The sequence below is a fragment of the Acomys minous genome (genome assembly GCF_964271855.1).
Source record: "Acomys minous genome assembly, chromosome: 2".
NCBI classification, from domain to species: Eukaryota; Metazoa; Chordata; class Mammalia; order Rodentia; family Muridae; genus Acomys; species Acomys minous.
This window is the reverse complement of record NC_140484.1, coordinates 19,834,518-19,859,459: the sequence shown is the minus strand read 5'-3', so window position 1 is coordinate 19,859,459 and position 24,942 is coordinate 19,834,518. Positions and strand designations below refer to the sequence as shown.

Genomic DNA, 24,942 nt, shown 5'->3' with positions numbered 1-24,942 from the left:
AGGGCTACTGCCTTCAAAGTCCATGGGGATCTCATGGTAATAAAACCCGTATCTTTTCATTTAAAAAATTACAAGCCTTAAGTTGATGAGAAATTCCATAATACTGCTAAAGGTAGTTAAAGAATCAGGCAAGATGCTGGCCAGGGCTGGAACAGAAAGCTGTCTCTATTGATACCTCTGCTGCCTGGCTTTCAAGGGCTCTGAAATACACCGGTTGCTAAGAGACCTGGCAGAGCTGGGGTGGGCGTGGGTTAAGCTGGCTTCTTCAAGCAGCTAGGTTAACTATAAATACGGCTAAAGTCATTGTGTACAAAATACCCAACCTGATCCCTCCCAGGCAACAAGACTATCACGGAAGCGTGGCCATCCATGAGAGATCAAAGTCACGCTGGAAAGGGTGGCGGGTAACAATGGCTGTCTCCCCTGTTCATAGAAAGCTTCTTTAACTATATGGGACCGAGCAGTGCCAGCCAGGGAAGAGAAAACAAGAGCAGGCAATTGATATATGAAAAAAAAAAAAAACTACTCAGGGCTAAGTTTTGTGACTTAACTCTATAATCTAGTTTCTGAACTCCTGAGCCCACCTGATAATCCTAGCAATATTTTGAATTTCCGCATGCAATTCTATTTGTCATATATATTCTAGTCAACATATAATAACTGCACATATTTATGGAGTACAGAATAATAATTGAATGTGTGTATGCAGCGTGTAAGGACCAAATTGTAGTGCTTCTATCTCTTTATAGTTCTATCATTTCTGTGTCTGGAGCCAACAAGCAAGACTTTCCTGGCTCTCCATGATGTAAAGGATGGCTATTGTGAACTCCTTATCCCCTCTGCATGCGTGTGTGTGTGTGTGTGTGTGTGTGTGTGTGTGTGTGCTTTCAGAGGGAGGTGAACATTACAACTTATTTCTTTTAAATGTATTTTGGTTGTCCAACTCAAATGGCTAGTGTGGACACACACACACACACACACACACACACACACACACACACACACACACACACGTATCACTTTTACAAATGGTGTAGAATCTTTACAGCATCGTTTTTCATGCACCCATTTTTGTCTTTGTTGTTTGTTGTTTCACAGAAGTTCCTCTATGCCCAGGCATTCCCAAAGCCCATGTCAGAGGCATGGTTTTACCTAGAGGCAGGCTAGGTAAAGAGGTGCTGGCCAGAGCCAGGTGGTGAGAGTGCTAAAGTACCCTGTGTGATAGAGGCCGCATTGTTTGCAAGATGGACCTCAGGTCTTCGGCACTTATCTGGCTCCCTCAGAGGCTTAGGGAGAACCAAGAGAGCCCAGAGCAGCTGGAGAAACCCTGATTTGAGAAACAAAACAAACAAACATTCTTCTTCTTACCTGATGGGTAGGCAGTGATGCAGTCCTGAACTTGGCATGACTCTTAGGGCGGATCACACATGACCATGACCGTGACTTTTCTCACTTCTCTTGATTGCATTGGTGGAAGGCTTGCTGTTAGCTGGGATGCACACGTGGATGATGTGGCTCCCCTCTGCTCCCTCTTCGGGGTGTTCTTGCAAGGTGCCCATCTGTTTCTCCTTTGCTTTCTCTTCAAGTGAACCAGCAATCAGTCCACTGTTCCCCACATATCCTCACCCCAACTCTTTCCCTTGCAAAGCTCTGTGTGGATCAGGTTGGCTTTTTTAAACGGCGCACTAACACTACCGGTGCTCTGCTCACAAAAGTCTTATCCCAGCTTCTGAACAAGACATCTAAGACCCTTGCCACTGCTGGCTCAGCCTTTTCTACAACTAGCTCAGCCTCTCCCGTCCAGCCCCACAATCCTCTCCTGTCCCCTGACCGATGAACCCTTTCTTTCAGAACAACTCCCACTTGCCTCACGGCTCACCCAAGCTCCGCTCCTTCTCTAAACCTGACTCAGGTCTCACCCTGGCCTCTTGTCCTTTCAGAATGTCCCCTTTCTTCTGCACCATTTGTCAGGAGCGAGCCCTGCTTGACTTCGAACCTCTTGGCCCCCAAAGCCTCATCTCAGGCACATCCAGCTGATGCAGACAGCCGTGTGTGCACACATACATCTATTTCTCTTTGAACTTTGAGTTCTCATATCAAAAATTTTAACTCGGGTTTCATCAGACAAGTTGGAAAGCTACTGAGCTCAAGTCTTCCATGAGCAAAAATGAAACAGTTCAGCAAAAACCACCTACACTACTTTGAGGACAGCTTTGCCTTCCATCCTCCTGGCGCTTCTGTTTTACACAACTCTTGCTAATATTATTATTTTTTCTATTTTTAATCCAACCTGGGATGTAGGGATGTAGTCCACTGCTGGTTTGCTAATTAAAACAGAGCTGATTCCCTCGTGTGACAACCCATGGTCAGGCCCAGTGTGTGCCTTTAATAGGCTGGAAAACTCTGGGACCTTGAGGAGAGAGGGCAGGGTCTCACCTTAGCAGCTCCCTTTACTGACCTGGCGGCTTTGCCTTCCATTTCTAGTGATTCTGTCACCCACATTGTGGCGGAGAATAACTCGGGATCAGACGTCCTGGCGTGGCTGCAGCTACAGAACATCAAAGCCAGCTCAGAGCTTGAGCTCCTCGATGTGTCCTGGCTGACTGAATGCCTGCGAGCCGGGAAACCTGTGGCGATGACAGGGAGACACCAGCTGGTTGTGAGTGTCTCCTTTGCTGGGTGGCCACGGGTATGGGCATCGGAACCCACATACTTGGGTCGATGACCATCTTTTCTCATGGAGTTCACTTAGCTCTGTTGGGCTCCCTTGACTCCTCTGTCACATAACAGTAAACCCCACCTCCGGGGATGGTGTGAGAACTGAAGTGACATACACGTACATTATCCACAATGCTGGCGTGCTAAAAGCACTGAAAAGATGGGAACTACTTTTTAAAAATTCTTATTTTTAGGGGTCTGTGTATATGTGTGTGTAAGTATGATTGTGTGACTGTGTCTGTGTCTATGTATTTACACATGTGTGCAGATGTGCACAGAGGCCAGAAGAAGGCATCGGATCTCCTGGAGCAGGAGTTATAGGTAGTTGTGAGCCATTCAGGTCTTTGACAAGAATAGTAGTCACTTTTAACCACTGACCCATCTCTCCAGCCCCATAACAAGAACTATTTTTATGAATGCATTCACACAAAGATATTTCAGAATATCCACCTTGATATTCAGAAAAGTCAGAAAAGTGAAGAGTTCCTTTTCTTCTCATTCTGATAACTCATGAAAAAAATTAAAGAATATGAGTTTTTAAACCCAAATCTTTGGCCAATAATGCTATACTCTCTGGGAAAAGGATTTGGATCATCTATAATAAATTCAAACACACAAACACACACACACACAAACACACAGAAGAAATAAATTTTAATTGCTGGTTCTTTCTTATTCTTGTGATTTCAAAAATACATATCCTGTACATACATGACATGTCACAATGAAATTCATTATCTGGTGTGGTTGATATGTTCCAATAAAAAGAATAATAGTACATGTCTATGATAGGACCCTGGAGTGTATGCGACACATTTGAGTCCTCTGTGATTTTGCCCTCTTCCAGAGCCAATTGACATAAATTGTCTTAAAGTAAATGTTTTCTTTATATTTGAGTAAGTATTTATAGCTATATACACTTATTAACTGTCACTCAAAATGGAGCCTAATGCCTTTGTGTAGGTGAGAAGAAACTCCTCCCTGAGTCCCACCCCAGGACCCCAGGACACTCTGCCACCTGCTGTGCAAAAGATCTCCCAGTATGCTTGTCAGAGGAGGACCACATTAAACAATTACAACCGAGTATTCACGGTAATGAGGCTTTCTCAACACCAGGGCAAAAGGGGGAAGGGGGTTGAGGCTTTTTTCCATGACTCTGCAAGTTAAATTATGATTTTTCTGGAAATCTGAGAATGTTTCTCCATGCCTATCTACCTAACCTGACCTCTGGCTCTTAGTCAAGTGAGCCTTTTTCATGGACTCCCAGCTGCTCCAGGGCCAGGGTTCGCCCGACACAGTCAGTAGAGTGTCAAGCACAGAACTTCTTGTCTCTTTGTGAGGAAGAACAGGAAACAGGTGGCAGCCACTGGGCCCACTGAGCCACAGCTGCAGTCTCTGCCAGGAAGGCAGCACACCTCACCTTAAATAACCCTGGCTTTGGGTCTGGGTGGTGAACACACCCTTCATTCCACAAGCACCGGCTGTTTTCTGCCTAAGCTGAGAGGCCTGAATGTCTGGGGATCATGGCAGAACCCTGGCAACAGTCTGCAAAAGACACGGCTGCTGAGCCATTGTGGGCACTAGGCCACTACGTGGTTAGGTTGCTTCTAGATGTCTCGTGATGCTGAGGTCAGTTTCCTCATAATTAATTAGACACGTGCCTTCTCGGTTCAATGGCAGTGTCCCACAGGGGAGAAGGCAAAGGTGCAGGACTTCGATGCTGACTTCAAAGGTACTCCATTAGTAAAGGGGACAGGAGGGGCTTGTGAGTGACTCTGGCAAGTAGACCTGATGATCTGGTTTTGTTTTTTTAGGATGCCTTTGACATCCTGGCTGAAGATAATGAGTTTAGAGAGAACGAAGGCTCCTGTCTGGCATTCATGAGAGCATCAGCTGTACTGAAATCGCTGCCATTCCCCATCATCAGCATGAGAGACACAGAGGGAATTCCCTGCCTAGGGGACAAGGTGAAGTGTGTCATAGAGGTAAGGGACAAGTGGAACTTGCTACACCTCCAAATAGGTGAAGGGGAGACAGGACAGATCACATGGGTATGGGCTCCGCCCTCATATTTATCTATAGATAGATCACATAACACCAAGAGATAGGTATAGATGTGTAAAATCCATACCCCAGGATGACCCAATAGGACTATGTGGACCCAAGTAGTAGGGAAAAGAACTTTCTCAGATACCGACTTTCACCAGCAATGAAAGACTCAAGCCTTAGAGCTCAGAGCAGCAGAATGCTCTGGTTTCCATCCCAGGCAGTGCAGGAGGCTCAAGTCTCACTCAGAGCTCTTCCTGGTCAGCACGGGGTGACATTCAGTGAGTTGGTTCTGCATCTATATGCTCTGGGAAAAGACTGGGCAGTAGTTGCATGTTTAGCAACATTTAAGGATTCCCCCATAAGGCAAGTTTGCCATCCAGTAGCAAGTTTCAATCTAGTCAAATGCAAGGTACATTACTCTAGAAAAATATCTCATCTCAGACAACAAAGGCTCCTGAGGGCTTGACAGTGATGGGCTCTTCAGTGGGCCAGCACTAACCGGGTGGATTGAACAGCTCTCTTACTTCAGAGTGTTGAATGGATTGAAAAGAAGAAAATCATCAGGACTCTCTGGACAGCACTTGTCAGTGAGTGTTTTGTCTTAGGGTCTATGCATGCAAACTCCAATCTTCTGCATCCTGGCTTTCTCCAGAGCAGCCACGGGAAATGCTCAACTTATCCTTCAGTTTCATGAGAAACCATCAAGTCGGGGCCTTGGGTATGAGACTGGCACTGCCATTATGCAGGGACACAAATCAAAGCCTTTTCTTCAACTCTCCTTGCAGGGAATTATTGAAGATGGAGAGAGTTCTGAAGTTAACGCTGTGTTAAGTGATGAACGATATAAATCCTTTAAAGTAAGTGATTTTACATTTGTATATGGTGTGGGAGGATGGTTTTCTATTTGTCTTCTTACTTGCTGTGGGTGGTTATACTAAGTCAGGCTGCTGTGGCAAAACGCCACAAACTGAGCTGCTTAGACATAGAAGTTTGTTCTATGCCAGCTCTGGAAGAGAAAGCTTAAATCAAGTTTCTGTGGAGGGTTTTCCTTGTGGTTTAACAGTAGCCAACCACCTTCTTGATGTGGCCCTCACAGGCAGAGATAGAGGTGAACAAATGTACGAATCCTAGTTTGCTTGTTCTTGGCTAGTTTTCTTTACTCTTAGTGTATTAAGCATGACTTCTTGCTTAGGGAATGGTGCCTCCTACAGTGGCCTTCCGATATCAGTTAACAGTCAAGCTGTCCCCTACAGACATGCCCACAGGCCCGAGTACTAGAGATAATTCCTTATTGAGACTCTTTCCCCAGGACAGTCTAGGCTATGTTGAGTTGATGGTTAAAACAAACAAGCACACTTCCCAAAGATCCCATGTGCAAAGGCCATCAATCACACTGAGATTACCTACCAAGGACTCGCATTCACAAATGTCAAAGGGACACAAGGTAACAAATAGAACAGACTCAGTACAGAAGCACCAACTCCATTGCATCTTCAGTTCTGAGACTCAGATTTGCTCGCCTCCCAACTTTCATTACCTTAGAGTTTTTGGCCAGTTCCTTCAGTTCGTAAATGATACAAGGCCTAACTTAGGGTCAGGACAGGAGCCCAGGCTTGGAGTACAGACAGACCTAGGTTTAAAGTCTGTGCTTGTAAACGGGGTGAGTATGTTGAGCTTCCATGAGCATCCTTCCATCAAAGGTGTGGTACAGGACTGTGTGTAAGAGACTGAGCATCCTGCAGACAGACAGACAGTGACTCACACATTCACAGAGCAAGTGGTCTGTCACTAAGGTTATATGGAAGCCTTACTCAGTTTGCCTCTCACCTCTGTCTCATTCTGTGACACTATAGCCACAAAAGGATTCTCCAGAAACAAAAATCCTCTAAAAGCTACCATCTCTGGGATCAAGAGAAAATTCAATAAAGTGCTGACAATCAGAGTAAGAGCTTTGGAACCAATATAAAAAGCTATGCATAGTAGCAAGCCTATTAATCCAGGCACAGAGGAGGCAGAGACAGGCAGATCCCTGGGCTCATCGGCCAGCCATCCTAGCCTGAGGTTGACTTCTAGTCTCCAAATGCATATTTATATATGCCTATGCATATCTGTGCAAGTACACACACATACACACACACACACACATGCAAATACACCACACACATATACAGATCACACACACATACACACCACACACATACACACCACACACACATACACACCACATACATACACACACACACACACCACACACACACACACTACACACACCACACACACATACACACAGAGACACGCGCACGCGCACATGCACCACACACTACCCATTTCTTTCGTGAGAAACTGGGCCAAAGTTTTGCTTGCATTTCTTATCCAGGGCCTGGGGCTTTGGAAAGTGTCGCTCTGTTGTCATAGCAATGATTTGGGAGATAATGGCCTGCCTTTCCCTCCCTCTTAGCTTTTCACATCTGTGTTTGGAGTGGGACTGAAGACGGCTGAGAAATGGTTCAGGATGGGATTCAGAACTCTCAGTAAAATAGAGTCAGACAAAAGCCTGACATTTACGCGGATGCAGAAAGCAGGTAAGGGTCTCGGGAAAGTAGTGGGCTGCTCTGGGCTTGTCAGGGTTTAGTGACGTGGAAGTCACTTGTACTCCGACTCTAGTCTTGGGAGTCGGGTAAACCTCGGCTTCAGCGCGTGTCATCAAGTGGTCTTGAATAAGCTGGTTAAAACCTTGCATCTTCGCTACCTCATCAATGAACCTGAGACAACCAGGGAATACATCCAACAGCACAAAGCACTGAGCCTGGCCTAGAACAGGGCCTCTTCCTGGGGTGCTGGGATTCCCTTTACTCAGACACTAAACCAGCGTGGGACTTGTCCTGATACCTATAGACTCTAGACACTTGGGTCTGGATGTCTCCCTGCATAAAAAAATATGCATGAAGAGTTCAAGACAGAAGAACATAGAGGAAGGAGAGAAAGGTATCAAAGCCCAGCTTCAATATCAACTGGGGAAACTGAGGAGAGGTATAGATCTTGCAGCCGGCTGGTGACCCTGCACACTTTCCCTGAGGGCAACTTTCCAGGCTAGAACTGATTGTTACTGGCAATGGCTTCCACTGAGAGTGGTGGACTGAGGGACCAGATTTAAATTGCCGGCAGTGGGCCAGTGCTGATAGCATCCTGGCAGGGCCTTACAGCTACCATATAAAGGGGATGGAGGTTCGGGGTGGGGTTAGGGCTGATGGCTCCTAGCAGTGGCTTCTCCTTATGGCAGTAAGAGGCTGAAAAGGAAAGGCAAAGAAGGAGAGAAAAGAAACACACACACACACACACACACACACACACACACACACACACACACCTATACTTAATGATGAAGACAGAGTCCAGAAGATAGATTTCAACAAGCTTCTTCTTTCAAGCCTCTCTTACTGTACATATTTACATACATACACACATAATACATACATACATGCATACATACATACATTCACATATTGGATGGATGGAAATAGATTCTAACAACCTTATGCACATACATATGCTCATACATACATCTTTGTGGATGGAAAAAGATTCCAACCCAACCAGCTATTGTACATATGTATATATATACATACTTGGTGGAGGGAACAAACTCTTAAGAGTGACTCTCAACAACCTTATTATTTCTCCCACAGCTTATATAGCCCAGCAAGATCTTTCAAGCAGTACAAAATCACAATGTGTTTACATTCTATTTCTCTATAAATAAATGATTACAATGGATATATGTAAGAAGATCATGTTCCCCAGTACCTCCACATGGTCAGTGGTTTTACTTACTATGGGTGAGAAACAAACATAAAAAACAAGTTACTTCCAAGAACCCACATACATTTGTAACTAAGCAACTTGTTATATATTAACAGAGTATAAGCAAGCAAGGTGATTTCTCAGCCAGCTTTTCTCTACTGGCAGGCTGCAATTTAAGGTTACAAAGAAAGAATCAATTATCTTAAAAAGTAATCTTATAGCAATCTTAAAAGAATCACAAATCTAAACTTCTATATAAAAAACAATCAGCCAAAAAAAAAAATCAGCCGTTTCTATTTTAAGTCCTAAAGATGCTCATCTACTCGTTAGTATTTTTTATTAATCATATCAGGAAGCTGAGGGCAAAGATAAGAACTCAGCCACCTTGGATGCAGCTTCGGTGAGAGTCATATCAGCTGTGCTAATTGGAGTATTGTCTTTGCTCACCAACCTCAAAAGGTCCCTAGCTTTACTATTTAAGAATTTACTTTTTCTTAACTTCAAAGTGTTCCCTAAGATTTTCTGCATCAGAGCCAATAGCAAAAACAGCTTTACCTAACCTTGCTGAACAATCTTTTTTTTTTCCAAATTCTTTCTAAGGGTCATTGTTAGCAATCTACATCTGCAGGTTCTTTTCAAGGGTGGTGGTTGAATCATTAACCTGCTCCAGCAGCAAAGCCTGAAAGAGATCAAGCATTGCTATTGCTTATGCCAAAGATACTGCCCAGTGAGAGGCTGGAAGCCCCCTTTATAGTACTCACACAACTCACGTATTAGGAGGACTGTGAGGACCACAAGGGTAACAAGCAGAGCTGTGCTTCACAATGGCATGAAGTCCTCAGGACACGGAGTTCTCAGGCTTATGTGAGGCACGCCCATCGCGGGTGTGCTCACTGGTGTGCAGTATTCCATGAGTTCTAGAGCTGTTTTGTTGTTGTTCCTGCATGGTCCCCCAACAGAATGGAGTATCTGAGCAAACTATATTTTCAATGGGTTGGTTCACAGAAGAAAAAATGACAGAAATGTAGATGCAGCCTTGATCTGTCCAACCATAGCCTTATAGCCTAGGAAGAGACAACAGTCCAGTGTGGAGGCATAAGAGCTCCCCCCAAGCCTCCGGCACCCCCAGCCCCCAGCCTCCCACTCCCACAACCCCCGCCTTAGCCACTATAGTGGCCAGGTCACTTTCTTCCATGGCCAGTACTGGTACTTTTTCCAGAAATGCAATTTATAGCCCCTTCTAAATGTGTGAGATTTAAATGTTAGCTTTTAAAATATTTCCCAGCACTGTAGCTTCTGGAGTTATGGAGAATGGTGAAGTTAAGTTTTTAAATATGGAAGCAATGGGGCCTTCTACCAGGGGTATTGGATATGTGTGAGTAACCAACAGCTATCTTCTGTTTAAGTGATAACAACAGACAGACAGGTAGGCAGGCAGGCAGGCAGACCAACCAAAGATAATGGCATCACAAGAAACAGTAGAGGTGGTGAATCATATCTTGGGGTGTCCCACCAGTGACCTCACATATAGGAGATCCTCATTCATCTTGTAAATTTATTTTTAAAGGATTTTTATTTATTTTTAGTTTATGTATATGGGTGTTTTGCCTGTATGTATGCCTGTGCACCACATTTGTGTAGTGTCCATGGAGGCTGGGACAGATCCCCCTGGAACTGAGGTTACAGATGGTTGTGAGCTGCCATGTGGTTGCTGGGAATCAAACCGAGGTCTTCTGGAGGAGTAGCCAGTGCTCTTAGCCGCTGAGCCAGCTCTCAAATTGTCGGCTTCTGAGTGATTGTTAATAAGCTTTGTACAATGCCACACAGGAAATAAACAAATCTAAGAAAAGAACATCCAGTATTTCTACTCTGGGCCCCAGAAAGTGTATATCTAATAAGCGTGTTTTACACCAGCTCTAGAGATGCTTTAAAAATAAATGTTTATAAGTACTAAACGGAAGTGGCGAGAGCTGGTTTGGAATGAGGACTCCTAACCCTTACAGAGGCAGGGAGGAGGCAACATAGTATTCCGTTCAGATAGCCTTGAACTTGTGATCATCCTGGTCCTGTGCCCCGAGTGCTGGGAACACAGGTGTGAGGTGCTGGTTGACAGCGACATACTCTTAAAAAGTCATAACTTCAGGTTCACGCACACCATCGAGTGAGTGGGCATAGGGATTTCCCGGCACCAACTGAGTAGTGCCTGAGTGCCAGTGATGGTGCCAATGTCTGTGTTAGACCAAACTCCCTACACTCATAAAAAGAAAAGCAGGGGGGAAAGCCATGTTCCCCTGCCCAAAAAAAAAAAGGCGACAGTTATCAGCAGAGCAAGAAAAGGTACTGCTATGAAGACGGGGGTTCCTCAAGCAACCGGCTTGGTGGCATCAACATCTTTTTCTTGTTCCTGTCAACACACTTCTGCGACTGTCCCACTTAGAGGTCACAGGTGACTTTGAACCTGGAAACTCTGTTCACAGTGTGCTCAAAACAAATGGTCTCCTGGCCACCTCTCATCCTGGGGTGAGAAACGAGGAGCCAGTCAGCAGCCTCTAGAGGAGCACAGCTCCCATTTATCAAGTGACATTCGGGTGGTCCCCTTTGGGGACCCTAAGTGAATGTAAAGTGCCTCCTATGGCAGCAGGGGCAACTGTCATCAGACTGACTCTACAGACATCCCCAGCTTCCCTCCAGTACTTCAGCCCAGTCCTTGGCGACAAGCCTTCCTCCCTCCATCTGTGCTATGGTGATAGCCAAGGGCTCTGCTTCTCAACAGTGAATGGTGAACAGTCATTAATTCTTAGTCCTCAGGCCAGGAAGCAGCACGCCCATCCCTCCACGGCACGTGACACTTTGCTTTGAACACGGATGCACCCTCTTCCTCTCATTGCCTTTCCTTTTGCTAATGAAGCCATCACTTCCAAGTCCCGAACTTCCCTATCTCCCCTTTAAATAGTAGGACACAGCTTGTTGGTCCAAAAGGCTGGACCCCGTGCTGCACACACACATAAGCTTAGCACTTGGGAGGCAGAGGCAGAGGAATCAGGAGTTCAGAGACAGCTGGGCCTTTGCTGAAAACAGAGAAAGAGGAAGAAGAGGAGGTGGCAGCATTGGTTCTTCATAATAACACCAGACAGGAGCTGTTTAGATTCCAGAAGGATTTGAATGCTTTCTCCTTAATAAGGACATTGTATACCTCTCTGTGAGAAATCAAAGCTCCTTTGTATCCATGAAAAAACCCACAAGCAAATGGACAAGGCAACACCATAGACTACTGTGCTCTGTACAGGGTCTGGTCAATGCCTAGGAATGCTGTCTGAGACAGCATCCTCTCCCATTGACGGCTGGTCATCTTACGTATCACTACTGTCTCTCCACTGGCTTGTCAAATGACCTCTTAGGATTCCTCTACTATGAAGACCTCGTGAGCTGTGTGAACAGGGCAGAAGCAGAGGCCATCAGCGTGCTAGTGAAAGAGGCAGTTGCAGCATTTCTTCCAGATGCTTCGGTCACCATGACTGGAGGGTTCCGCAGGTAAGTGATGTAGCTGTTTTAGCATCCTTCTTCTGCCTGCTTCTGAAACGGTGCAAAAGATGACTTCTGACCTGGTACCAGCATCTCTCCATAGCTTTGCCTCCTGCCCCCTAACTTTCATGTCAGGAGCCCCAAATAGCTTGACATCCCATGCATGCAGAGCTGTTTCTTGCCTCCGTGAATTTGCTCAGGTGAAACTTTCTCATCTCTTAAAACTTATTTACTTACCAAGAAAGTGGATCAGAGCAGAGGACATCCTACTGAGACTTTAGGCGAGAGTAGCATGGAAGAATGGGGAAATAGTAGGACCCACAGGGTCCTGGAAACCTACAAGAAGAGCTTTATGACAGGCAGATCTGGGTCCTGGGGTCCTCCTCAAACTAAGGTACCAGCCAAGGAGAGTATAGGCAGTAAACTTCGAACCCCTACCAAGACCTAGCCAACGAACATGATATTCTCCACTGTTGAGTGGAGAGTGAGATTTGACTCTCACACGAACTCTGGTGCCCCTTTTCTGACCACGTCCCCTGGATGGGGAGGCCTGGCGGCACTCAGAGGAAGGATAGCAAGTTACCAAGAAGAGACTTGATACTCTAAGAGCATATATAGGGGGAGGAGGTCTTCCTCAATCACAGACATAGGGGAGGGGAGAAGGGGGGAAGTGGGAGGGAGGGAAGAATGGGAGGAAACAGGGGAAAGGCTAACAATCGAGATGTAATATGAATAAATTAATAAAAAATGTAAAAAAAAAAAACAACTTAATTTAGATGCTGCAGCCTCCAGCGAGCCCTCCTTGACTCCCTCTTGCTCTGTGCTGGATTGGGGTCTTTCCTCAGTGCTTCCTGGATGCCCACTATGTCACGTGTGCTTTCCCTGTAGAGCTAGTAGGGCTTGGTTCCCACTTAGGTTCCCAATGGGTGCCCACTTGAAACTTTGAGTCAACGAATGACAAAACAGACAAGCCTTCAGGAATGTTATGTCGTCATTGGTTGGATACTAATGTCACTGTTTCAGAAAGGGCCTCGTCCCTCCTGCCCCTCACCCACTGCTAAGATCTTACCTGACCACAGCTCTTGGTCAACTACTTATTATCATACATGTTTCTGTGTGTGTGTGTGTGTGTGTGTGTGTGTGTGTGTGTGTGTGTGTGTGGTGTGGTGTGATGGGTATTATAGTAATATTTGTTACTATATGTCTTTCCACCCATATACAACAATATACATACTGCATACAGCATTTTTCCATCACAAATTTGTTTTGTAAGAAGTAGAGTTGTACAGGCAAGAATTAGCTGGTTTAAAAATACAGTGAGCATTTTGCACCACAAACCTCACACTTGGGACACAGAAACAAAGAGGGTTGTTTTTTTTTTTTTTAAACGAAGGGCTAAGAGTTGAACTGATTTCTTTTTTGTGCCTTTTCAAATTAGAGGTAAGATGACTGGACACGATGTGGACTTTCTGATTTCCAGCCCAGAAGCCACAGAGGAAGAAGAGCAGCAACTCTTACATAAAGTGACAGACTTGTGGAAACAGCAGGTAAGGAGACCAAGACAGGCACTTGCAATTCAAGACCATCTTAGCATTGCTTTTTGTTTCTTGTGTGTATGTGTATGTGTGTTGTGTATGTGTATATGTGTGTGTATATACATGTGTGTGTTGTGTATGTGTATATGTGTGTATGTACATGTGTGTGTGGTGTGTATGTTGTGCATGTATATGTGTGGGTGTTGTGACTGTGTGTGGTTTATATGTTATGCATGTGTCATGTAAATGTTATACATGTATGTATATGATGTATGCTGTGTGCCTGTGTGTGCATGTTTTGCATATGTATAGGCACACATGTATGTATATGTATGCGTGTGTATATGTGTGTCATGTGTACATTATGTGTGTTGTGCATGTGTGTATGGTGTGCATAAGTGTGCATGTTTTGCATATGTATAGACGCACATGTGTGGGTGCGTGTGGAGCCTGAGATGGATGCTGAAAATCATCTTGGATTACTCCTCTACCTTATTCACTGAGGCAGGGTCTCTCAATCAAACCCAGAAGTTGTTGATACGGGCAGACCTTCTAGCCTGTTCGCTCTGGGGCTCCCTTGTCTCCACGTCTGAGGCTAGAACTGCAAGCAGGCTGTCATGTCTACCAAGCATTTAGGTGAGTTCTGGGCATTTGAAACACAGGTCCCACACTTACACAGCAGGCACTTTGACCACTGATCCATCGCCCCAGCCCCCAGCGTTGTTGATTTGATGTGTCACATGATCCCTGAACAGTGACTACTATTCTCAATTCTGGCATGAGACTGACCAGCTTCGGTCCTAGGCAGCACATTCCAGGTATGCATCTTGTTTGAAGAAGGAAGCCAGTGAGGGCAAGCTGGGCCCTGCAGAGGTCATGGCCAATAGCTACCAGCCAGGATGAAATCAAACCTGCCACAGGGCAGCCTATTGCCAGTGGTCAAAGCTGAGTTAAACTAACCCCACAGCCAAAGATTTCTGGCCCTCTAGTCAAGTGCCATTTCCTAGAGAGCCCAAGGGCTCTTCCCTGGGGATCTGTAGGTCTGACTGAGTAGGGGAGGCTGTGCCAGAGTTTTCCTAGCACAGATTTTCCCCTTCCTGGATAGATAGTATCTGTTGAGCATGGCTGAGCTCACTGCTGTACCAGAAAGAAAAGACCAGATAGTGAAAGTTAGAAATAGCCAGCCCGGAGCCATGGGCACTATAAGTAAAAACTAGATTTTGCATTCAGATCCAAATTCATCTGTGAGACTATACCATGTCCCTCTGTCCCCCTGTTCCTCTGTCCTTCTCAAGAGAATGGGCACAGAATATCAAGAACCCTTGAGAGTAGACAAGAGAAGTTCAGCTGGGAGAAAACATCCCAAAGAGTTAGGACACTTGCCCAGTCCTCTGCTCTGGGGGAACAGAGGGAGATGCAAGGCTCTCACTGACAAAGAGTACCTCTCGCTCCAGGCTTGTTGCCAAGGTTGGAAACTCATTAATGTTTGTGACTGTGCCGATGTCCTCCCGCTAAGACTTTCTGTGACTGCTGGGGTGGAGAGATGGCGGGGAGCCCTCTTTGTATGGCTGGGTTCAAGGTAGTCCTGCTGTGGTCCCTGGACAGAGATGGACGTTACAAGCCCAGGCTCTGCAATGGGGGCTGATAACAAAATATGTCCAACCCTTCAGACTTCAGAAACACAGTTACTGGTGGTGCAACCTGGGACGGTCCCTAAGGGTTCCTTGTCCATTTCCTGTCTGTGCTAACCAGGGAGTCAACGGGAAGTCTCTAGAATGCCTGACAAAGGGTGGCTGTGACAATCACCAGCAGGATTGCTTATTGAACCCTAGTTGAGAGCCAGGCACGGGGGTGCAGGGGACTCAGGAGCCAGCAGGTCAGCTCCTCCCCTTCCCTCACAAGGTGCCAGATGATTCGGTGTCCCATCGCTGGACCAACCTCTGAAGCCCTAGCCCCGCCCCCAGGATCTCAGCTGTGAAATCAGCAGAGTCCTTCCCATTCGGCTTCCTCTTCCACTCCACTCCCCTTGCCTGCCGTCCTTAGCCTGAACTTCACTTTACAGACTGCGATGAGCACAGCTTACACAGCGCACACACGTGTGCTCACAGAACACGCACAACATGCCCATAAGATGCTTAAATGTCTGAGACGCGTGCTGGGCAGCCCTCAGTGTACTCTCCCATCAGGCGACCCTATACAGTGTCCTTTGGAGAAAACCCTTAGTCAGAGGTAGGAGAAAGGGAGGTAAACAGCTTAGAGATTCTGATTTCTGAAGAGGCCATCGTTTCTCGGACACTCACTCTGCCTGAATTCCAACCTGGCTGCTGGCAGCTTACCTCAAAGGAAGGAGACTGCGTGGCTCAGGTTTGGGGTCATGCTTGGTGAATGGGACCCGAGTACAGGGACCCTAACTGCTTCATGTGGTCACCCCTGGAGTTCACAGAACTTCTGAGAGATTCAAAATGTTGAGACTTGCTGCAGAGTAAGAGTATAAGTCAGAACTAGGCATGGCTGTTCACGCTGGTCGTCTCAGCAATTCAGGAGGCTGAGACTAAGTTCCATTCCAGGCTACGCGGAACCAAAAGGAATTTTAAGTCAGCACTCTATGACCATGACCTTGGGTTCTGAATTCACAGATTCAACTGATATCGGATAGGAAGAGGTATTAAAAAAAAAAAAAGAACCCAAAACCCACACCTATGTTGAGCATGTATAGATCACTTCCCCTTGACAGTCTCTAAACAATACAGTATGACAACGATGTATGTGTTTGCATAGTATTAGGTAATTGATCTAGAAGTGATTGAAAGTCTACAGTGGCTCGTATACACACCACTTTGTGTTGTGGACTTGAGCACCTGTGAATTTTGCTACCAGGATGACTGTGGGATGGCTGCGGGGTGACTGCGGGATGGCTGTGGGGTGACTGCGGGGGCGGAGGTGACTGCGGAGTAACTGCAGAGTGACTGTGGGATGACTGCGGAGTGACTGAGGGGTGACTGAGGGATGAGTGCAGGATGATTGCGGGGTGACTGCGGTGTAACTGCGGGGTAACTGCGGGATGGCTACGGGGTGACTGCGGGGTAACTGCGGGATGGCTACGGGGTGACTGCGGGGTAACTGTGGGATGACTGAGGGGTGACTGCGGGATGACTGCGGAGTGACTGCGGGATGACTGACTGCCCTCACTTTGGAAAACTGACTTGAGTTTGAATAGTAGATTGGTTCCTCTGAGGAGGAAATGGAAGAACCTGAAAACAGAGGACAAGAGGGGATCCTGGTTGGAGGACTCCTCACACGGCCCCCTAACGACCCTTTCTGTCTTACACCATTGGTCCCACACCCTGGGAACAGGAAATGCCTCCGTAGGGGACAGTGGGGAATGCTCCTTCCTAGCCAGGACAGACACTCGGTCTCTACCAGGAAGACACTGTGGGCAACCGTGATGAAGCCTGAGCCCACCCGCAAATCAGCTTCAGAGGACAGAAATCACATTGAGAGAAGTGAGGACAGGAAGGGAAACTGCAAACAGTGAGGACACACAACAGAAAGCTGCCCTGGAGAGCTAGGGCCACATCTGAGGTGGTACCAGGATCCACTGCAGAAAGCACCCAGAGCCAGATGGAATACCCCAGTCAAAGCTCTGCCAAGATCCGGATCAATTCATCCAAGAATGTTCCCATTGTTACCAGCCAAGTGCTACCACTGTGTGCCGCAGAGGGACTCCTAGGGGCTGGCAATTGCCTGGTATTCCTTTGAATCATTTATTAATTTTCTGAACCAAAACTCAAGATGAACCAGACTTCATGGGCCTTCTCCTACTGCCTCTAACATAGGCAGGCAGTTCTTTCAGGAGAAGTAGCATTTCCAGTGCTGGGGAGTACTCAGCAATAGAGTGCCTAGCTAGCAAGTGCAAATCCTCATAATCTCTAGCACTGCAAAAACAGCAGAAGCAGCAGGTCACCATGCCCCACACTGGGCACTCCCCCACAACCCTTTGACCCAGCCCAGGCAATCAGCAAGGGACACACATAGGGAACAGTGTGGCTTTTTGTCCATGGCGGCTTTGCTTTTAAAGGAGCAAGGCAGTCCCTCAGAAGGAAGCAAGGACAGGTGAAAGCTCTTTAGTTTTCTCATTGAGGGGGTTGGGCTCAGCCTTTCTCGCGGGAGAAAGACCTCTTCTGTAGCCAGAACCTGAGACCCATGTACTACTCCGCCCAGCAAGGAAGTACAAGGTATACCTATGTCTTTTCAGCTTTGAAAAGGCTTCCTTAAAAAAAAGAAAAAGAAAAAAGAAAAAAGAAAGAAAGAAAGAAAGAAAGAAAGAAAGAAAGAAAGAAAGAAAAAGGCTTCCTTAAGAGCAACTGTAACTCCACAAGGGTGTCCCGTGTCCCGTCGCCCCGCCCCTTCCCTCCCTCCCGCCCCTCCCCCGCCCCCTCCCCCGCAGCCCCCGACTTTTTCTAAATTCTCCCCATCCCTTTTCAGGGGTTGCTTTTGTACTGCGACCACATAGAGTCGACATTTGAAAAGTTCAAGCTGCCGAGCAGGAAGGTGGATGCTCTCGATCACTTTCAGAAATGCTTCCTGATTCTGAAGCTGCACCATCAGAGAGTGGACGGTGACAGGAGCAGCCAGCAGGACGGAAAGGGCTGGAAGGCCATCCGTGTGGATTTGGTCATATGCCCCTACGAGCGCCGGGCCTTCGCCTTGCTCGGGTGGACTGGCTCCAGGGTAAGCTGTCTCCTATTAGCTTTCCTGGCCTAGGAGAGAGCTGATGGCAGCAGGATTGATCAGAGCGAGGGGACCATGCCCCCAAGCCTCTAATGCTACTGACACATGGTCACATGAGTTAGATCCATTTAGAACAGTTATTCCCAATGTGTGGCTCGCCAAGGCAGCAGAAGTGGCCTTACCTGGCAACAGGTTAGATTTATAAATTCTTCACCCATTGTATACCACTACTTCGGGAACTCTAGGCAGCTAAGCTGAGACTCGTATGTTACTAGGAGTTGTCTTAGGTAGGGGAGAGCCACTGAAACCCAGGAAGCCGCAGAGTGGTGAGTAACTCAGACAGACTCAGACCCTAGCCCCAACTTGGACAAGTTTCCTAAGGCCCACAAGATTGACGTGAGTGGCGCCCTCCAGGGACGGCAGTGCACAGCTACACTGTGATACCGCGGCTTCTACCTGAAGACCACGTGCTTGGCCCCTGGCTCCAATGCTGCTGTAAAAAACGAGTGAGGGTGAAAGAAAGAAAGAAAGAAAGAAAGAAAGAAAGAAAGAAAGAAAGAAAGAAAGAAATTAATTAATTAATTCTGGGATTCAAGAGGCCAAATCCTGCTCTAGCCCTGGCTGTGTAGTTTTCAGGTAAACAGTACTCTCCCGCCCTTCTTTCTGCATCTGAAAACTGGGGCTGTGCTGAGGGCTGTCCCAGACAGCAACTTTATCAGCTCCCCTTGCAGAGGCAAAGCTCCTGACAAGTAAGCGTCTACAGACACGCAGCACAGCAGGGAATTCACAGACCAGAGCAGCTGGGCAGAGGCTCAGGGCTTCATAAACACCAGGGTGTTGCTGCCTATACCATGGCAGAGCCTTCCTAAAGGTCTTCTTTGACCCTAGCCTGAAGCCACAGATCCTCTTAGGACATCTGACACCCCTTAGTGTCCACCCACCCCCTTTAAATCAGGTTAGCACCCAAGACCACTGGTAGACCAGGAGGGCCTGCATGCTCTGCCACACCTGCTCTGCCTTACTGTCTACACCACCGCCTTCCTGAACACCCCACCTCAGGCTCTGGCCAACTCACTGTTCCTACTGAGGGGAGGCATGTTGGAGTTTTTTCTATGAAGGAAGAGGGAGTGGGTGCAGCCTGGATCCCCCAACTCAAATGAGAGAAGCAGAAATGGGCAACGGCAGTCAATGACAGCTGACGTGACTCAAGAGTGGCCACATACTGTCTGAGTCTGCAACATCCAGAGGTAAACTAATCAAGCTAGTATTTATCAAGGCCTCCTAAAAAACAAACAAGAAAAAAAAAAACCAAAACAACAACAACAACAGAAAAACCAATTGTTTCCCTGGTAGATTCAGTTCCCAGCATGATGCCCTCCTCCCAAACCCCCCAGTAAATCCCTGGGGCTCAGCAAAGGACTGGACTCTTGTCTTAGTTAGGGTCACTGTTGCTGGGATGAAGCGCCATATGATCGAAGAAACTTGGGGAGGAAAGGGTTTTATTCAACTTACACTTCCACATCAGAGGAAATCAGGACAGAAATTCAAGCTGGGCGGGGACCTGGAGGCAGGAGCTGATGTAGAGGCCGTGGAGGGGTGCTGCTTGCTTACTGTCTTGCTGCTCCCTGTGGCTTGCTCAGCCTGCTTTCTCATAGAACCACCCGCCCAGGGATGGCACCACCCACAATGGATTGGGCCCTCCCCCATCAATCACTAATTAGGAAAATGCCCTTCAGCTGGATCTTACAGAGGTGTCTTCTCAATGTATGCTTCCCTGGTCAGATAACTCCAGCATGTGTCAAGCTGACATAAAACTATCCAGCACAACTCTCTTGACCATTCTGCAGCCATTTTGGTTTTTAATCAACCTCCTTCAAGACCTTGTTCAGTGATGCCCACCATGGTAGCCCTGCTCAGTAAGTCCACAGCACTGGTTTCCTATCAGCCCATAGTTTGCTTATTTCTTCTGTTATTATAAATCATCTGCATCCCCTGCTAGACTCTCAGCTCCCTGAGGAACTGGCACTGTGCGGGTATTTGTTGAGTGAACTGAATTTCTCTCTGCATGTGCAGAAACACTCTGAAGGCCTTGGTCGAGGAATTCAGGAATACATTTTGCATCCCCAAACCACACAGGGCTGGGAGCTGGGAGTAGCCATTCATTGACGCGATTTACACCCCCTCGCCCCATTTACTCTCCAGCCTTTAGCCTCTCCAGATGCTGCCGAACCAGTGTAGCTATGGGCAGACACTGTCCAGGCAAGGGCTGGGGTGAGCGAAATGAGACCTGGAACTCTGCAGACCTGTGCTAGCGAGTCTCCCCCTGGCAAATATTCCACTAAACTGATCCAGTCGGCACCTGCTATAAAGAGCTTCGGCCCGCAAAGAAACTTTAGCCCCAGAAACTTTCCAGCAAAAAGGAAATCATTTCTTGCCGCTAGAGGGCGTGACTGTCCCAGGCGTTCTTCCTAATCCGACCGAAAAAGACAACATTCTAGACCTAGGTTTCTCTCAGGAAGCCAGCAGCAGTGTAATTCGCTATCCTTGTTTCTAGGGTTCGCTTGTCACTGTCCTAGGCTTCAGATTTGCTCCCTGAAACCTCAGGGGTACTCCTGACCATAAAGATGTCACTCTGTGGCAAGTGACTCAGTATGGGTGGACATCAAAGACGGAGGGGCTTAGCGTGCACTCCTCCACCTTGGGACAAAGCAGGGTTTAAAGAAACTGGGTATTGCACCTAGGGACACATGGAAAGGCATAAAATCTGGGCCAAGATCTCCATATTCCTCATTCTCCATTATAATAGTGATATTTTGAAACTTAAAACTATTTAGGCAGCATTTACTCTGGACCAGGCATTACTCTAGAAACAATGCCCACACTGTCTGCCAACAGATATTCACAACACCATCTGTTGCCTGCTGACCACTGACTGACAAGGGACTAAGCCAATCAGCTTTCTGTTTACACTGAGTTGCTGTTCTAGTACAGGGAGCCCAGAGCTCAGCCACTCAGGAACTTTGCCCCAGGGAAGAACATCACCACAAGGATATGTGCTAGAGACAGCAGTTTCAAATACCCAAGAACATGAGCTAGAGACGGCAGTTTCAAATACCCAAGGGCATGTGCTAGAGACGGCAGTTTCAAATACCCAAGGGCATGTGCTAGAGACGGCAGTTTCAAGTACCCAAGGGCATATGCTAGAGACGGCAGTTTCAAATACCCAAGGGCATGTGCAAGAGACGGCAGTTTCAGACACCCAAGGGCCTGGGATGGCTCTTAACATTGCATACCATAGTGATCCACACTGGACAGTAAGTTACTGTAATTCTCTTTGCAGCAGTTTGAGAGAGACTTGCGACGCTATGCCACACATGAGCGGAAGATGATGCTGGATAACCATGCTCTGTATGACAAGACCAAGGTACTGTTTCCTTCCCGAGATGGATTACTGACACTTACCCACAAGCCCTTCCCTTGAACAGATTTTTTTTTTTGTTTCCTCTTTTTTTGTTTTTGTTTTATTTTGTTTTTGGTTTTTTGTTTGGTTGTTTTTTGGTTGTTTTTTTTTTTCTTTCCGAGAATGAGTTTCTCTGTGTAGCCTTAGCTGTCCTGGACTTCCATTGTAGACCAAGCTGGCCTCGAACTCACAGGGATCCACCTGCCTCTGTCTCCCGAGTGCTGGGATTAAAGGCGTGCGCCACCACTGCCCGGTCCTTGAACAGATTTTTAAAACAATATTTATTTTGTTTTGTTTTGTTTTGTTTTGTTTTCAAGACAGGATTTCTCTGTGTAGTCTTGGCTGTCCTGAACTAGTTTCATTTATTTATTTATTTATTTATTTATTTATTTATTTATTTATAGTGAGTGAAATGAGTGCACATACATTGGCTTTGGCAGCACAACCTTCACCTGCTGGACCCTCTTACCCCATCCCTGCCCCAACGCAAACCGATTTTAGTGTCCAGGTTCACTTCTCTTTCCTACAAATGTTCTGTTCTCTGCAAATCACAGTGGAAAGGAGCTGGAAAGCTCTCCTCAGGTCACAACCCTACCTGGCCCAGGGTGAAACACCAGGGCTCCTGCTCAGATAGCGAGCTGATGGGGCGCCAGACCCAGCACAGAGGTGAGCGGAAGTGAGTTAGCTGAAATCCCAGTGCCTGTGGTCATTTTCTCCAGAGAAAATCAGGGATCCCCACAAATCATATATGTCACAGGAATACCCATCAAGGCAGGGACAACCACATTCTGCATGGTCACTCAGGGGCATCCCATGTCCCATGCAGCAGAACCACACAGGTGCCCAGAGATGGACCAGAAGCCATCAGGCCTCAGTCACTAACCATGGGGGACACAATTGGCAGCAGCAACTTGTTCAATTCATGCCTCAGAAAAGGGACAAGTTACCATGTAGCTGATGAAGAATGAGCAATCCTACTGTTAAACCACGAGCAAGAAAGTCTGCTGTCCTTACAGTGGTCAAGGGCACCAAATTTGGCTTGGAGGGAGAAGAAGTCATGAAATCACTAGAAGCAAGAACTGATCTCCTTGACCTCTGGGGGTTTATTATGATTTATTAATAGTTCCTATTGGTCAGGCTTGGGTCACGTGCATCTTCCTAGAGATGTAAGCCATCCTACATCTTCATGGATGGAGGGACAGGAGAATCCTCATAGAAATTCAAGGTACTTCTCACAGAGGAGGAGGCAGGAGGTACTGGCAGAAAAGCCTCAGAAACTGAGCAAATGGGTTGAGGCAGAACTGTAGTTCAATTCAGGAAGACTTGCAGGAAAATGTGTAATAAGTAATTGGACAAGTGTCATCTCCGGGCCCATGACTGTGCTATGTAGTAGAAGGGACTCAGGGAAGAGAGGTTTAGTCTGAAAGAGATCGTGGGGTGGAACCAGAGGGTGGAGCCTGTGGGCAGGCGTGGAAGAGAATGCAGAACATACGGTAGCTGCCATCACCAGCAGCTGACCTTTCTGCTGCACAGTAGAATAGCCTAGACCTTTAAATACTTTGATAACAAGACCTCTCGGGAGCTTTTGATTTCACTGGACTGGAGTGTGCTTCAAGCTTCAGTGTATTTTATTAAGAAAAAAAAAACTCAAAGAAACAAAGGAAGAAAGACATATTAAGAGGTTCCAAAGAGCAATTATGGCTAAGAATAGGAGTCACAGCTGGGGTGATGGCTCAGTGTTTAAGGGCACTTGATGCTCTTACAGAGGATCCAGGTTTGATTCTCAGTGCTCACATGGTGCCTCGGATACCCTTTCCTGGCCCCTTCAGGCACCAGGCATATATGAGGTATATAGACATGTGCAGGCGCGCGCGCACACACACACACACACACACACACACACACACACACACACACACACACGAAGAGACCATGCCAGCATGAGAAACTAAGTTCAGATCCTTAGCACCATGTAAAAACCAGGAGTGGTGGGCATATCTGCACCCTAGAAATTGTCAGGACCACGGCAAGCAGATCCCTGGAGCTGAATAGTCAGATGGCCCAGTACATTGTAAGTGACTCAGTGAGAAACCCTGTCTCAAAAAAAAAAAAAAGGCAGCAGACTATTAGAGGAAGACCTCCAAGGTTGACTTCTGCCCTCCATATGTAACACACAAATGCACACGCATCACACACACACATATGTGTACACATACATAAACGTGCACTCACACATAGACACAAAGAAGAATTAGGGACTCAGGAAAAATATGTGTCATTTGCTGACTGGGGAAGACTGTCACAATTTTACCTTTGGATGGGAAAGTGTCAAAACTTCAGAAAGTAGTAACTCTAGCCTTTAGGTTGTTGGTTTTTTGGTCTGTCTGTCTGTTTGTCTGTCTGTCTGTCTGAGTTAAGAGCTCACTCCACAGCCTAAGCTCCTGCCTCTGCATCCTAGGTCTGGGGTACCAGATGTGACTCACCACACCTGGGCTCCCTCTGACCTTTGATATTCAGGAACAAGGGGGTTGGGGGGGAGACACACGCTTCTGCTTCTGCTTCTGCTTCTGCTGTCACTCACAAGCCTCCACTGAGGCGCACAGGGCAAGCTCCTGAGCAGCAGTGTTTCTCCCTGTGCTTCCAGAGGGTGTTTCTTGAAGCAGAAAGTGAAGAAGAGATCTTCGCCCACCTGGGATTGGAGTACATTGAACCATGGGAAAGGAATGCCTAAGAAGGGGGCGTTGACACTTTCATTTCAGGTTAGACGAAGCGCTGTTTGCTAGTAGAGGATGGCGTGGGGAAAGCTGGGATTCTTTAGGCCTCAGGAAATGCAGGCAGCAAGCGGATCCTAAGTATACCATGCATAGAGGATAAACTTTGGAGGCTCGACAAACCAGGATGTGGCCATGGGTCACATTCTCAGGCCATCTGTCCCACTGCTACATAGAATTCATGGTTTGTTTGTTTGTTTGTTTGTTTTTCCCAATAAAAATGGTCTTGTCGTCAGTGCTTCATCCAACGAAGTGCATCAAAGCTCACCTAACCCCTGTGGATCTGAATCTCTGTATATCGCCAATAAAAATAGTAAGCAAAAGGATGACATATTCTTTGCCTTGCTCAGTTCTT

The 24,942-nt window shown here is 46.8% G+C and overlaps 1 protein-coding gene across 5 annotated transcripts in view; it reads left to right on the top strand.

Annotated features, from left to right (window-relative positions):
* DNTT (DNA nucleotidylexotransferase) overlaps positions 1–24,913 on the top strand; it is a 32,078-nt gene extending 7,165 nt beyond the window's left edge. For 3 of the 5 annotated variants that reach the window (XM_084773037.1, XM_084773041.1, XM_084773040.1), the window contains exons 2-11: positions 2,485–2,659; positions 3,682–3,810; positions 4,533–4,703; positions 5,553–5,624; positions 7,226–7,349; positions 11,967–12,099; positions 13,529–13,637; positions 18,111–18,356; positions 21,697–21,780; positions 24,461–24,913. In XM_084773037.1, the coding sequence (XP_084629163.1) occupies positions 2,485–2,659; positions 3,682–3,810; positions 4,533–4,703; positions 5,553–5,624; positions 7,226–7,349; positions 11,967–12,099; positions 13,529–13,637; positions 18,111–18,356; positions 21,697–21,780; positions 24,461–24,547 (1,330 nt within the window). In that variant the 3' untranslated portion in view covers positions 24,548–24,913. The remainder of the gene's footprint in view (positions 1–2,484; positions 2,660–3,681; positions 3,811–4,532; positions 4,704–5,552; positions 5,625–7,225; positions 7,350–11,966; positions 12,100–13,528; positions 13,638–18,110; positions 18,357–21,696; positions 21,781–24,460) is intronic. The other 2 variants (XM_084773039.1, XM_084773038.1) reach the window with 2 other exon arrangements.
* The last annotated feature ends 29 nt before the right edge of the window (positions 24,914–24,942 follow it).